At 39.6% G+C, this 16,771-nt stretch overlaps 1 protein-coding gene across 1 annotated transcript in view; it reads left to right on the top strand.

Moving 5' to 3' along the window:
- Nucleotides 1-3,914: 3,914 nt before the first annotated feature.
- The window catches only part of LOC150085889 (meiotic nuclear division protein 1 homolog), a 94,337-nt gene continuing 81,480 nt past the window's right edge, over nt 3,915-16,771 (top strand). The window contains exon 1 of the mRNA XM_090373556.1: nt 3,915-4,027. Within this exon, the coding sequence (XP_090229682.1) occupies nt 4,025-4,027 (3 nt within the window). The 5' untranslated portion in view covers nt 3,915-4,024. The remainder of the gene's footprint in view (nt 4,028-16,771) is intronic.

Raw genomic sequence — 16,771 nt, 5'->3', positions numbered from 1 at the left:
TATTCATGCACCTGTTTCTACTCTCAGTTACCTTAACACAGCCCCTGTATTTACTTGTTCCACTATGACTCTTTGACTTATGCAATTGAGCAGCAGCCTCGCTTTTCAGGCTGCTGCTCAATAGCATTTCAATAGAAATAGTGCAATAATCACTTTTGACTCTGTCAGCGGCTACTGTCAATCTATTAGTCCGTGTATCCAGGCAAGCTAGCAGTTTTCCGACCCACATCACTCTGCCACGGTAGCATCAGCAAATATTCTTGCACCCTTTCTACAGGGTGTCTCAAAAATATTGGTACAAACGGTTAGGGGAGGTAGGTAACATCTAAAGGAATTTGAATCGCATAGGAACCCATAACCCTGAAACGTCACGGGAAAGTAGTAGCAGAGGCACAAGAAGCAGAAATGACACAAGACAGTAATTAGTGGCAAACATTTATTTGATATAATATTAACAATGGAGTACGAGATGGATGCATTTCATGATGTTACAACAGATGCTCGAAGGCTCCACCATGAGACGCGATGCATGCTTGAAACCGACGCAGCATGGATGGGCGGTCATGGTCAAACACACCTGGAGTTTCTTTGACGTAGCAGCAGCGCAGACGAATCTCGCCACGAGATTCATTTCCGTCTCCACAGGCGATTCATACACGATAGATTTGAGCGCCCCCCACAGAAAGAAATCAAGGCTCGATAAATCCGGCGAGCGTGGGGGCAAGGCAACGGGTCCACCACGGGGCCTATCCATCGACGCCCAAAAACGCCTGTTCAAATGGTCACGAAGTCCTAGCCACTGTAATCTTAGGAAATTAGGTGGCAGGACCTGCCAGAGTGAACTATATACTAGTGAGTACCTGGTCTGCCTCCACGGGGCTAAAGTGGGACAACGTCGGGCCTCAGTAGGGGTCTGGCGGCTAAATGACCAGATGAACAACGGTACAAGGCATCAAATATATACAAAGTCCATACACTTTGAAATCCCTGGCTTTTCCAGTCAACTGGTTCACCCACAATGTAAACTACGCGGAGATGGGGGAAACCCCTGGTGCCGCTTGACCCTAAACACACTTTACACTTTAATGGGGAGGCGCCCGTCATGTTGAAACTAAATGTTGCATCTCACAATTGCTGGAACATCGTCAAGTAACCCTGGTAGAACTTGTTCAGGAAAGATCCGATATTTAGCGGAGTTCATGCGGGACGGTAACAGGTATGGGCCGACTAAGCAGTCACCGACCATACCTGCCCACACATTTATTGCGAAGCGATTTTGTGCCGCGTAGGGGCGCACACCGTGTGGGTTGTCGTGAGCCACACGTGAGCATTGTGCTGATTGAATAAACATTTCTGAGTGAAATAAACCTGATCCGTGAACAAAACATAGGCTGGAAAATTCAAGTCTTGAACACTTTCTTGAAGAAACCACTGCGCAAGAGCCACACGTGCAAGATGATCTTGGGAGTGCAGTAACTGAACCCTTTGGAGATGAATGGGGTTTAAAGAATCGTGGTGCGAGACACTCTGAACACTGCAACGAGACACTCCTACAAGAGCCGACAGCCACATCGCGTACCTTTGTTATGAATGATGAACAAAAGAGCACATCTCCTGTGGGCACAACACCAGCACCGGACTGTCGAGGATTGGGAAACAGTTGCTTGGTCTGACGAGGCTACGGGACAGGTTCTGATAGTAGGATTATTCTGGACGGCATGCAACACACTTTCTTCAATGATGGGAGTTTGCGTCGAACGTGGTCTGCCCGCACTACTCCTGTTAACTCTACATGACCCATAATCGCACAAATTTTGATGCACTCGCGCAAACAAATGGTTGTCTGGTACATGTCTGTCTGGGAAGCGTTCTCCATAAATTCCTTGAGCGGCTCGTCCTTTGCCCTCTGCTGATCCATACACTAGGTGATATCTAGCAGCTCACAGTTCGTATATCGATCCTTGCTCTTCGTGCGGCGACTACTGCTTGAATGAGGAAACCAGAAATTTTCCCTCTCGCGAACTGATGAACAGAGCCGTGACGTTCCGGTTATGGGTTCCTATGCGAATCACATTCCCTTAGATGTTACCTACCTCCCCTAAACGTTTGTACCAATATTTTTGAGACACCCTGTATTTAAGTGTATCCCATCCATGGAGAAGCAGTCTTTCCTGTTAGCAAGCCCAGTCAGGTTGAGAAAAATCTACTCCTTAAGCTTGCAGGATCTCTCCAGAGCCGAATTGATCGACAAAGCTCTTATCATCGATCGAAAGCCTTTGAAATGTTAAGGGCTACTGCTAGTGTTTCACCTCACTTTTTCATTGAATTTGTCCATAAATGGGTAATGTAAGCCAGAATATTACCAGTGGATCGCTCTGATGGAATCCATACTGGCGATCGTTGATCGGATGGAAGGTTTCTAGATAGTTTAAGAATTGACGGTTAATTGATTTCTCCATTACTTTAGAAAGAGTAGAAATAATTGCAATGGGACGATAATTGGATGGGAGGGATTTGTCACTTTTTATAGGTACTGGCTGGATATGAGGAACTTTCGAAGCAGAAGGAAAAACACCTTTGGAACAAGAAAGTGAAAAAACGTGGCAAAGAATAGGAGCAAGTTCAAGAGCACAGGTTTTGAGAAAAATACCATCAGGACCTGGAGCTTTCTTAGCATCAAGATTTGCCAAAATCTTGATGCTAAGACATTCTTTTGACTGAAGAATACAGGAGGTATTAAATGGAGCGTATTGGGAATGGTGGGAGATGTTTTACCAAGCTCATTCATACATGAGTTGGAAGAAAAATGTGATGCTAGCAGGTTAGGTTTATACCTTGGCTGAAGTAACAACACACCCATCTGATTTTGACGGAGGTGGGGAAAAGTTGCGGCCAATAGCTTTGGCAGGAGACCAGAATTCTCGACTACCATTAGGGCAAGAAGCAAGTTTTCTACTCGTAGCCTGTTCAAAATCTAGTTTGGACTGATTAATAACTGCTTTACAATTGTTGCCGGCTTTGGTTTTGGCAGAAAATGAAATTGAGGAATTAGAAACAAGCCAACTGTGATATGCAACATTCTTCTCCTGAACGGCTTTAGCACATTTATTGGAAAACCAAAGTTTAGATAAAGGATGAGATTTTAAAATGTATTGTGGGATAAAGGATTCCATTCCTACAAGAATAATTTCGCTAACACGATTTGAACGAACGTTGACATCAGAAGTTTTAAAAAAATAATCCGACCAAGGAAAAGAAGAAAAGAAATCTCGCAGGTCATCCGATTTTGAATTCTTATAATGCCAAACAACAGGTGGTTGGGAGTAGCCATGAGATAAAGGTTCCCTTGGTTTAGAGACAATCACCAAGTTGTGATCTGAGGTGCCTAATGGACCATTCCACTTCCACCGTGTACTTAGAAGGGTTGTTTGTCAGAAAAAGATCAAGTTTCAACTGATTGTCTGGTATTCTTGTAGGTAAATGAACAATCTGTGCAAGGTCATTAGAAATTGCAAAAGTCGTAGCATCTCGACCAGTTGGGTCGGTGTGACTAGAAAACGGAAGTCAGCTGAACTTTTGAACATTAAAATCACCGAGGAAATTACCTCACTGTTAAGAAAGTTGGACTGGAGAAAGTCATGTCGGAAAGAGAGGAAGTCAAAGAGTTCCAAGTGATTAGTGGAGTTGGGAGAACGATAAAGATAAGAGATGAATTTGGCGCAAAGAGATATAGATATTTTAATTAATTAATGTATTACAATTTCAAATATATAAAATAAATCCACGGAAAAATTCAGTACAGTAAAAAAAAAAAAAAAAAAGGTAATAAATTGAAATGGCGGTTCATTTAAATTTGCCTATAGTACTTCTAGTACCGCGGAGTATACTGTCTGATCAGTAGACCGCCCCGGTGTATTGAATGGTGTTTATTAGTCGTAATTGGCGGCTGTAATTTTTTTTTTTTTTGGTCCGTATATGTGAATTATATGAAAAAATTACCAATGCAAAAATATAATTTCTAATAATGGTGAGTTGAGATTATTATTTGTATGAACTACCGTAAGTGTCTTATGAGTATTTTGAGGAAAGTCAACTGACATGAAACGTTTTTGGGAACCACCTTCCCTCTAAATATGAAGATAGAGTTAACCAAATATTTTTTTTCTTTGATTCTACGAACTACTGCTTAAACTCAAAGTTCTAAGTTAAATACTGTTGCTGTTTTTTCTGTTATCAAAATGGATTAATCATTTACAGAGTTATCAAAGTCATAAAATCATTGGCAGCGTAATTTCTTTAAGAACAACAACAAAAAACAAACCTGGTTAAAAATTAAGACCATGGGTACCTCTCCGTACTTCGACTAAACTTCAGTAAGAAGGCAGTAATAGTAATAGTGGCATGTGATGCAAGAAAGCAAGCGTATGAGGTTATATAGTATCAGCCAAAAAAAAAAAAAAAAAATATTCACACAACCATTCCCTCTAAATGTTTGTCCAGTTGTTCCTTAAATTTATTTAACCTATCAACCTCCACAACGACAGATGGAAGTTTGTTCCAGCAATTAACCACTCGCTAACCAAAGGCAAATTTCCGCATATATATTCTACAGCTGGCTTTCCTCAATTTCAATTTATGCCCCCTTAGGTTCGTATGCTGAACAAGTGGAAGAATCCCATCAGAATTCAGCGTGCTCAACCCATTCAAGGCCTTATGTGCCTCAACAGATCACCTCGCAGGTGCCTAGTCTCCAGCTGCTGCAATTTGCAGAACTTAACCCTCTCTTGTAAGAGGATCCCTTCATTCCCCTCACCAATCTTGTTGCCTTTCTCTACACGCTCGAGCAAATCTACATCCTTCCTAAAATGAGACCTCCAGACCTGTACACAGTACTCAAGGTGTGGCCTGACCATTGCATTATACAGAGGGACAATCACCCCCTTTTCCCTGCTGGCAAAATTCCTGTATATCATTGACAAAACCCCATGACCTGCCCTGGCAGCCTATCTGAAAACTTCATATATGACTGCACCATTACTCCTAAGTGTTTTTCATTTTCTACAATCTTAAGTGTAGTACCACACAGTTGGTTTTTTCTTCTGGGGTTACTTCTACCCATATGCAGTATTTTGCATTTGTCAATGTTAAACTTCAGTTGCTACTTCTCAGCCCATCTTCCCAAATTTTCTAGATCCTGTTGCAGTAACACACTGCCATTATTGTAATTAACAACACTGCCAACCTTTGTATCATCTGCAAACTTCGACACTAAGCCTAATATACCTTCATCAATATCATTGATAAATATACAAAAGAACAGTGGACCCAACACCTAACCCTGTGGGACTCCACTAATAACATTAGTCCACGAAGAGCAACGCCCATTGATTACCACCCTCTGTCTTCAGTGATTCTTTTATCCATTGTAGTAACTTACCCTGAATTCCATTCTGCTCCAATTTGTAGTCTTCCATGCGCAACAGTGTCAACAGCTTTCCTGAAATCCAAGTATATGATATAAAAATTATTTTTGAATCCAGTTCCTTTGTAACTACATCATATTATCTAATCAAATTTGTCAGTCAAGACTTTCCCTTAACAAACCCATGCTGTGTCTGTATTATTGCTGCAGTCTTGTCTATATGATCCTGCAATGCATCTTTAACCAGTGACTCCATTATTTTATCTGCAACAGAAGTTAAACTAACTGGTATTTAATTACTTATGTCACCCTTCGTTCCCTCTTTGTGAATCGGGGATACATTTGCAGATCTACAGTCCGCGGTCTGGTTCCCCGCGGGGACCTCTCCTGAGTCCAAGGATGCCCTCATAATTATGGCTAATGATTTGCTTACTTCCTTGCCTCCTTTAATATAACTGGATATCCCCCCCCCCCCGGTGCCTTTCTTATGTTAACTTCAACAATTTTTCCTCCACTTTGCTCTCAGTTATTACAAAATCATTAATAAGCACCCTGCTACAATTTGATAACCTTCTGGCATTTTCAATCCTTAACTGCTCATGTGTGAATGTAGATGCAAAATTATTATTATTAAATTACAGTTGCTCAGAGCGAAACGGATACAAAAATGAGCAACTGTAATTTAATAATAATAATGAATCCAGAGCGCACAGGCCTCTTTAATCATATGTAGATGCAAAATACTCATTGTTCGTTTGCTATCTGAGCAGGATCTTCAGCAGTCGAACCATTGATATCAAGTGGACCAATCTGATTCATCCTCTCCCTTTTATAGTTTATATAAGTAAAGAAATCCTTGCTATTTTTCTTAGCATCCTTTGCCAAAGATTTCTTGAAATCTGCCTTCACTTGCCTAACCTCCTTTGTGACTTGATTACAGATTAGCTTATATTTGCTGTAGGCTTCTGCGTCGCCTGATAATTTATATGCATCCCATGCATTTTTCTTCTCTGCCACAAGTCTAGTTTATTTGACAACGATTTAGGCCTAAACCTTGAACAATATTTCTTAATAGTTATGAAACGTTTAGTAGCTTCCAAAATTAATTCCTTGAATGCTTCCCACTTAGAATTTGCTTTTGATAACATGATCAGTTGATCTCACTGTACAGAATTTAAAAACTGTCTGAGACCACTTTAGTCACTTTTACGAAAGCAAAAACCCTTCCTTTACCCGTGATAGTAATTATATCTTTAAGTAAATCCCTGGCGCCTCCGTAGCCAGGTGGGCAGGAGCAGCCATGCATAGCACATGCTTCTTGATTAGACCGGGTTCGAGCCCGCAACCCCCAAATACGGAGGATGCGGAAAGGTCATGGAATGACCACCGCCATATCCCCGGAGCAATATGGCCTTAGTTGCTGATGCTCCTAAAAAAAAAACCAAATAACAAATAAATAATAAGTAAATCCCACATCAGTACACTTCCACCCAGTGGTTCCTTTATCTGCAAATTCTTAATACACGAATGATCACTGCTGATAACCGTCAAGAGTATTACCCCTCTCTGGTTGCCTCTCGAACATGCTGCTGCAGAAAACAATCATCCAATAAATCCACAAAAGTCTTACTAGCTTGCGAGCAACCAACCCACAAGTTCCAATCAATATCTATAAAGTTAAAATCCCCCATTCTGAGACATTCTGATTTACTAGCCCACTCTGTTTCTCTATACAATTATTCATTGTACTCATTAGAGTTCATTAGGCCTATAACACACTCCTACTCTTATTTTTGCTTTTGCAGTGCTTATGTCACTGCACTGTCACATCACTGTCCATCTATATCACTGTCCACTGTCCATCCATGTCAACTGGATGCACTTCTTTTTATTTTGTTTTCCTTAATTAACAGCGTAATCTCCCCTCCCTTCCTATCCTGTCTATCCTTTATGTACACATTCTACTCCCCAAATTCCATTTCTGCATTCCTAATATCTGTGTGACACCACATCTCTGATATCCCAACAATATCTGCTTTGATGTTTTGACCAACATTTGAAATTCATCAAATTTATTTACTGTACTTCTAGCATTGGTATACATGCAAGTGTACATGCATCTATTCTTATTCTTACACATCCCATAAACCCACCAGTTTCACGATGACTACCATTAGTCCCTGAAACCCCCAGCCCCTCGTTCCAGGCCTCTGCTTATTCTAATCGAAGTAGTGCAAGCATCACCTTGATCTCTGCCTGCGGCTACTTTTAACCTTTTAGTCTGTGAATCCCCCCAAGCTAGCAGTTTTCCAACCCACTGCCTTGATAGCATCAGCAAATATTCTTGCTCCCTTTCTATTTAAGTGTATCCCATTCCTGTAGAAGCAGTCTTTCGTGTTGACAAGCACAGACCACGCTGAAAAAAATTCTACCCCATGAGCATTTCTCATTCCCTCCAGGGCCGAATTGATTGACAAGGCTCTCATCATGTACTCCCTCCTATTGTGTCTGTGCAGAATTGCAGACACTTTCAAATTTAACCCTAATTCACGACTTTTTTGCAACATTGACCTGTACCTGTTAAATAAATCTGCAGATCTCCTACTCTTAATGTCATTGGCGCCAATGTTCAACAATATTACCCTTTATGCACTTAAAAGATGATATATGCTTTACAATGTCATCAACTTTTGCACCTGGCAGACATACCCCGGTCCTATTCCATCTATCTTTTTACACAATATATTGCCCGTCTCCATGACAACAGAGTTATCAACAAAAACTAGTTCCTTTGGGACCAGCGCATTCTGCCTTGGAGATTGCCGCTTGGTTGCCTGATGCACTGGAACTCTGCTATTGAGTTGGGCAGCTGAGAGCTTGAAGGGCCCCTCATATTAATTTCTTTGAGGGCATCTACTGTACACCTCAGGCTCTCGTTGACACGTATTTCTAGACACTCTCTGCACCTGCCACAGAAAAAGACATCCTGCTTGGTTAGATCATGTTCTGTTCCACAGAGTTCGGCAAACATGTCACAAGTTGCACATTTTTTTAGGCTGTGATGCGGTGGAGAATCGCCTTCCTCAGTTCTTCCCCGAATCACAGCACTCCAGCTACTTTGTGTCCCTTGCTTTGTTGCTCTTGTGTGGAGCATGATATTTTAAATTAATAAGATCAATAAATTTAATTATTTGTCAATACTATCTAATAGAATCCTAAATGCAGTGATGCGTATTACGCTATATAATTTTACGTTAGAGCTACCTAGGTACCGCAATTAAAAATTTGAATTCCTACCACTCTCTATACAAAACCAATGGCTACAAGATTCGAACGAAAAAACCGTTTTACGTATATTAAGTAGTAATCTACAAAAACTGTTAACTGAATTAAAAATAACCAGTGTAACTAGAACTATAAGGCTACTTATGAAGTACAATATAAAATAACAATTAGGTAAATACAACGGCAAACACATTGCTTTTTCGGAGCCTTTAATTCACAGCTGTAATTTTTAAAGAGTCGGCGTTCTCTCTTTAAAACAGTGATTGGCAGGTGCCATTCATGTTTCCCCCACCTAGGTTGACATGCCTAGGGTGTATAAACATCCCGATTCTAAAACAGCAGGAAGTGGAACCCCTGCTGTTTTAGAATCGGGAACTCGTTTTCCGATTTTAAAACAGCAGGATGGGGGGATAAACACCCTACCTAAGGTAAGCACCCCCTCAACGACACAAAACAATCAGAAATAAAACGCATTCACACATCACCCAATCACTGAACTCGACCGTACAATCACTGCGTTATATGACAAGGCCATTGTGGGGAGACAAGTGGTACCAAATAATAGAATTTAGCCAAAACCTGTTAATGAATGCATTTTAATATGCTATAATTTAGTGAGACTCAAATTTCTTTAAAAAAAAAAAAAAAAGGTAAAATTTAGAATAGGGCATCCCTTGGCGTGGCCAATGAACGGTCGAAGTGAATGATGTGATTTCCCCCCCCCCCCCCCCCCGTCACACGAGTCACAGTGAAAGCCTGCGTGATGGGATGGAACTGAACTGAGAAAAATGGTTGCAATTAAAAGCAAAACAACAGTGAAGGAGCAAAATAAAAAGGCAATTAGCTAAAAAAAAAAAAAAAAATACAATTTTTTTCCTGGAGGCTTCTGCTAATATTAAAATCTAACAAATTGTGCAGTTACTGCTGCTAAACAATTCAAATCGTCATGAAACCATATCAACACCAAGAAAACAAACAAAAACACTCATCTGATCAGTGGATAACCCCCAACGACTGTCCTTGCCTGCTGGCTTATATTCAAGAACCCACAATTCTTTTGCTTGAATCTGTCCCGAATTAGTGGCATAAACTAATCTAACCTTTTTTTTTACTAAAATGAAAGGCCACTGAAAAACCCACACTTCTTTTGCTTGAATCCAGCACAAATTAGTGGCATAAACTAACCTAACATTTATCACTAGGACAAAAATGAGTCTATTAAAAACCCACACTTCTTTTGCTAATCTGACCTAACTTGTTTTTCACTAGACAAAAATGAAAGTGTATAAAAAATGTGATCTTTTCCTGTAACTGTTTATTCCCTTCTAATTGCAACAGTTTTCAGTTAACGTCCTTCATATAGCCTTTCCCCATAACTTGTCATGTCACACGAGGAGGGTAGGATCAATCACCTGCTTAACTTCGACTGTTCGTTGGTAACACAGTGGCTAGCAGTCACGTCCTTCGCCTCAACTGTTTTTTGCCATGCCCAGGTGTGCCCTATTATAAAGTTTTGCCAAAAAAAATCAGCTTTAATGCAATGGCATTTTATTCTATTTGTTGTCATGTGCTTAGATGTAGAGTACTTAGGTCCTGCAAAGACCAAATGAAGAGTATCTTGGGTATATTATCTACAAAAGGCAGCCCTGTAGATACTCCAAGTCAAAAAATGTGAAGAAACCCCAAGTGGAAGCATGTGAAGAAATTCCAAAATATGTAAATTATACATTTTTATCTTCACAAAAAGAAGTAAGGACAACCTCCCCTCAGAAATTTATTCCAGATATTGTAGTGGGGGGGGGCGGCCTTTTGCAACCAGGTTTTTGAATGTTTTTGTTTAGACAGACCTAGGAACACTTATATGCATGGTTAAGGGGGGGCATATGCCTTCTCAGCTCTTTCCCCAATACGCCCCTGCTCCAAGTTGTGGCTTTACCCTAAATATGCTCCTGTTGTCTCTCAGCTGGAATACCACTTTCATTAATACAGTAAAATCTCTTTAATACAAACTTCGTTTATACAAAGTACTCATTTACCTTTCTATGTAAATATATTCTTTTATTACAAAACTTGGTTAATATGTATTGCAAAGTTCGTTTTCACCCTGTGTGAAATAAATATTGTTATTTTGTATGTTTAATACAAATCTTTAAACAGTCGTCCAATTAGTGGCCCTGTTATTGCCTCTGGCCACCTGGTACCCTACTTCCTGAAGGATGGCACTGACATGTTAGAATTTACTTTTGTGTAAATAAAACCAGTTTGTGGTAGCTACAATGTAAGTGCCCTCCCTCACTCTCCATGGTATTAAGGTCTGACCAGTTGTTATGTCAGTTCAAAGAGTCTTTTACTACAGTATAATCTACTTTTTGTGCCTTTATCTGAGCTGATGTCTTTTTTGGAACTTGCATCTTTAAATTAATTTAAAGTTTGTTTGTATTAAATCTCATCTAGCAGTGTTATGGTGACAAAATGTAAATGGACAGAATTATAAGCCTGGAAATTAAACAGATAATTATACAAGAGGCTGATAGAATGGAATGAAGCAAAACAGACAATGCAAAGTAATATAACATCCGTTTACCTACTTTATCTGCAGTACTGAAAAACCAAAAAAACATGCAGAAATGCATGATATTGGAGCAGCAAAAAATGAATTCGTGGTGCAAAACAGAAGGAGCTTCAAACAAAACTTTTCAAGTGGTAAAACAAATGCGTGCATCTAATTTGTCAATATCTGATTTTGCAAGAAAACAAATTAACTAGCTCAGCAACATGGAATTAGCGACTTCAAATGCAGTAGTGGCTGGCTCCAAAGATTTAAAAACAGTATAACTTGGTTTTGTGAACTGTTTGTGGTGAGTGTGGATTAGTTGACAAAGAAAAGGCTGCAGACTGGCTGCATTCTGTATGGTTCATCCTTGAAAAATGTGAGGCAAAGGATATTTTTAATGTTGATGAGACAAAATTTTATTTACAGCAATACCTCACTTAGCACGGCTTCAAACAGCATGGATTTTGCTATAACATGGTTTTCAATTAAGATTTAATTCGAAAATTTACCGTACATATTAAAACTCGTACAATAGCCTAGACATTTACTCTACATATATGCTGCGTTGTTGTAGCCTAGGTACATGTACATATATGCTGCATTGCCAACTCTATTCTCACATGCACACGTGCCAATAGTCCCCTCAGGCAGTCAACGTGCAACAGTGTTCGTTATTCTTAATTCCATCTCGATGATATGGTGTGATAGCTTTTCAAACTTTTCATTTCGCAATTTATTTTTTACTCCTTTAAATACAATCAAAAATATGTTTGCATCTTGGCTTGAAATCACTGCCAACAACATGCATTCTGTTTGGCAGCATGTTTTGCCCCATTTGACAAATGATTTCACTGGTTTTGAATCACAAGTTCAGACAATTGCCGAAGACATTGTGAAGATCGGAAAAGACTTAGGATTCAAAACTTTGGACACTGCCGATGTACTTGACTGCATTGACTCACATGCAAATGACTTAGATGACGCAACTCTCTTTGAAACTTAATATGAAGAAGCGGAAAACAATTCTGAGTGGATAACACTAAAGTGGCACCAAAAATATTTTCAACAGAATAATTGGAGAAGATTTTTTAGGGGGTTGACATTGCCTGCAAGGCAATTATGAATGGAGATCCAAATGTTGAACATAGCATCAAGATATGGCAAATTTTACAAGATGGGATTCGGTGCTACAAAGACTTGTACGCTGAGAAAAAGAAGAGAAGACTTCACCACTTCATTATCGAAATACCTAAATGAACAGTAAACTTTCTTTTTTTTTTTCTCATCTCTGATGATGAGAAAAAATTTTTTGTAATATTTTTTATTTCAAACCCTTTTAATTGGCTATCAAGTGCAAATTATTATAGATTTATTATAATTTGTTTATGGACAATTTCTCTGGTATGCATTCAATTAAAACCCATTAACTTGTTGTTTTCACATAACCAAAACTGCTCCGTGTTACGTTTTCACATAACACGGAACAGTTTTGGTACCAATTATCAGTGCTATGCAGGGTATTGCTGTATTTTATAATTTATTTCATATTTTATTTTATAATTTGCTGCCATACAGACCATTTGCCATCTGAGGAGAGTCGTGGTGGAAAATTAAGTATACAAAGACCCACTGTTCTGTTATGCTACAATTCAGATGGCAGTACAAAGAAACTACACCCCGCCCCCTTGTGACTGGTAAGTTTTCCACACCAACATGTTTAAAAGAAGTTAACTAACTTTCCTGTGATTGTGAGGCCAATAGAAGTGCGTGGGTTGCGGTCAAAATTTTTCAGTCTTGGCTATCAAAAGTAGACAGAAGAATGGCTTCAAAAAAAACAGGAACATTTTGATGATTCTAGAATGTTGACACTTAAGTTGACAAATATACGGCTGTTGTTTTTTGTTTTTATCCCCCAATACCACCAGTTTTATGCAGCTACTGGATCAAGGCATCATTTATAACCTTAAGCGAGCATATAGAGCTGGTTTGGTAAAGTACTTGATCTGCTACATAACAATTTGCAGCCAAATTGGAATGTCTTGGATGCTATCTGTAATCTCAGTATTGTTTGGAACAGTTTTGCATCAAGTGTAATAATCAACTGCTTCAGAAAGAGTGGCTTAGGAGAGAATTTCATTGAAAAACATGGTCCAGTAAGGTGGATTGATGAAGTTGTTACCACAGCAACGATAACAGCAGAACTGCTGCTGACCACCAAGCAGAATGATGTTTTTGTTACCAGTGGCAGCAAAAGCTGTCGCCGATAACAAAAACACACACACACACTGCCAACTAAAAAAGATGCCCAAAATGCATTTAGCATAATAGAGAATGTATTGGCCTGCAGTAATGTTTATTAAGTAACAACATTTGATAATGTCTGTGCTGTAGTTAAAAATGCATATAGGACAAAACTGTGCAAACAACACTGGACTCTTTCTTTAAATTATTTAATTTTTTAAAATTAGATGAATTTATTAAAATGTTAATGATTTGTATGTCTCCTTTTATATTGAGATTGTAATTCTTTTTACTTTGATACTAAAATATTGTATATATTAAAATATATACTATACAGTATTTTCATTTCCATTAATTGCTTTTCTCTTAGTTTATCTAATGAATGGGTTTGTTAAGAGGAAATTTTTGCTGACCAATTTGATTGGATACTATGATGTGGTCATAAATGAATTGAATGCAAAAAAATAATTCTGATATCAGATACTTGGATTCTAGGAAAGCTGTTGATGCACATTACCATTAGTTGAGGCATATGATGTAAGAAAGCAAGCTTATATATCATCAGCCAAAAAAAAAAAAAAAAAACCCCTTCCCATTTCACCCATCTGATCACTCCAAACGTTTGTCTAGTTCAGCCTTAAATTTATTTAAGTTATAAACTTCCACAGAAACAGATGGAAATCTGTTCCAGCAATCAACTAGCCCCTGGCAAAAGGCAAACTTCCACACATCTATTCTACAACTGTCTTTCCTCACTTTGAATCTATGCCCCCTCAGGTTCTTAATCTGAGCAAGCAGATGTATCCCGTCAGCATCGATCCTGCTCACACCAGGTGCCTAGTCTCCAGATGCTGCAACTTGCGGCACTTAAGCCTCTCTCGGTAACAGCACCCCTTTGTTCCTCTCACCAATCTTGTTGCCCTTCTCTGTAACGTGTTGCCCTTCTCTGTTATTGTTCTAGCAACTCTATATCCCTCCTAAAATGAGGTCTCCAGATCTCTACGCAGTACTCAAGGTGTGGCCTGACCATTGCCTTATACAAAGGGATAATCAACTTGTCTCTGCTAGCAACATTTCTGAATATCATTGACAAAACTCCATGACCTGCTCTGGCAGCCAGTCAGCACTGCTCAGAGAACTTCATATCTGACTGCACAATTACCCAGGTGCCTCCGTAGCCCGGTGGGCAGGAGTGGCAGTGCGTAGCACACACTTCTTGATTAGACCGGGGTTCGAGCCCATCACCACCAAATACAGAGGATGCGTAAAGGTCAGGGAATGACCACCGCATATCTCCAGAGCAATATGGCCTTAGTTGCTAATGCTCCTAAAAACCAAATAACAACAACAGCACAATTACCCCCAGTTCTTATTCTTTCTCAACCTACCTGAGTGTAGTACCACACAGTTGGTATGTTTCTCTTGGGTTACTGCTACCCATATACAGCACTTTTCATTTGTCAATGTTAAACTTTAGTTGCCACTTCTCAGCCCATCTGTCTAACTTTTCTATTTCCTGTTGCAATAGCATACTGCCTTTACTGGCATTAACAACCCTGCCAACCTTTGTATCATCTGCAAACTTGGACATTAAGCCTGATATACCTTCATTGATATCATTGATAAATACACAAAACAAAAATGGGCCCAACATTGCACCATGGGAGACTCCACTAATAACATTAGTCCACGATGAGCAGTGTCCGTTTTATTACCACTCTCTACCATCTCCCACTCAACCATCCCTTTATCCATTGCAGCAATTTGCCTCCAATGCCACACTGCTCCAATTTGTGCAGCAGTCTTCCATGTGCAACAGTATCAAAAGCCTTTCTAAGATCCAAATATATAATATCAAAGTTATTCCCTGCATCCAGTTCTTTTGTGACTGCATCATCGTATCCAATCAAATTGGTCAGGCAAGACTTTTCCTTAAAAAAACCATGCTGTCTCCGAGCTATAACTGAAGTCTTGTCTAGATGATCCTGCAGTGCTTCTTTAACCAGTGCCTCCATTAATTTTCCTGGAACATAAGTTAAAACTCGCAGGTCTATAATCACTTTTGTCAGCCTTTGATCCTTCTTTGTGAATTGGGGTCACATTTGCACATCTCCAGTCTATGGGTACCTCTCCTGAGTCCAAAGAAGCTGTCATAATTATGGCTAAGGGTTTGCTTACTTCCTTTGCTGCCTCCTTTCATATAACTGGATAGATTCCATCCACCCCAGGTGCCTTTTTTTATGTTTATCCTCAACAATTTCTCCTCCACTTTCCTCTCAGTTATTACAAAATCATCTAGCTCATTGCCAGAGTTTACTTCACCTCTGACATTCCCCCTTGCTGAATAACTCCTTATGTATGAATGTTGATGCAAAATATTAATTTAGTTTGTTAGCTACCTGAGCAGGATCAGTAAAGAATTCTTTACTGTTTTTCTTTGCATCCTTTGCCAAAGATTTCTCATAATCTGCCTTTGCCTGCCTAACCTCCTTTGTGACTTGGTTACAGACCAACTTATATCTATCATAGGCTTCTGTGTCACGTGTTAATTTATATGTATCCCATGCATTTTTCTTCTCTGCCATGTGTCTCATTAGCATTAGTATTAGCATTAGTAGAGGCATTTGATGCAAGAAAGCAAGCTTATGCAGCATCAGCCAAAAAAAAAAAAAAAAAACCACTTCCACTTCACCCCTCTGTTCGTTCAAAATACCTGTCCAGCTGAGCCTTAAACTTATTTAGGCTATCAACCTCCACCACAAGGGATGGAAGTCTGTTCCACCAACCAACCACGCGCTGGCTAAAGGCAAATTTCCGCACGTCTATCCTACATCTGTCTTTCCTCAATTTGAATTTATGCCCTCTCAGGTGATTTTTCTGAGCTAGAGGAAGAATCCCATCAGCATTGAGCATGCTTAAACCATTCAAGGCTTTATACACCTCTATCAGATCACCTCGCTGGTGCCTAGTCTCCAGACACTGTAATTTGCAAAACTTAAGCCTTTCTTCGTAAGAGCACCCGTTTGTTCCATTCACTAATCTTGTTGCCCTTCTCTGTACTCGTTCCAGCAGCTCTACATCCTTCTTGAAATGAGGCCTCCAGACCTGTATACAGTACTCTAGGTGTGGCCTGACCATCGCCTTATACAATGGAATAATCACCTCCTTATCCCTGCTGGAAAAATTCCTGTATATCATTGACAATACTCCATGAGCTACTCTTGCAGCCCGTCTGCACTGCTCAGAGAACTTCATATCTGCCTGCACAA

The sequence above is a fragment of the Mastigoproctus giganteus genome, chromosome 5 (genome assembly GCF_048544385.1).
Source record: "Mastigoproctus giganteus isolate SK-2022 chromosome 5, ASM4854438v1, whole genome shotgun sequence".
In the NCBI taxonomy this organism is placed as follows: domain Eukaryota; kingdom Metazoa; phylum Arthropoda; class Arachnida; order Uropygi; family Thelyphonidae; genus Mastigoproctus; species Mastigoproctus giganteus.
The sequence above is the reverse complement of the archived record's forward strand: the minus strand, read 5'-3'. Positions and strand labels throughout refer to the sequence as shown.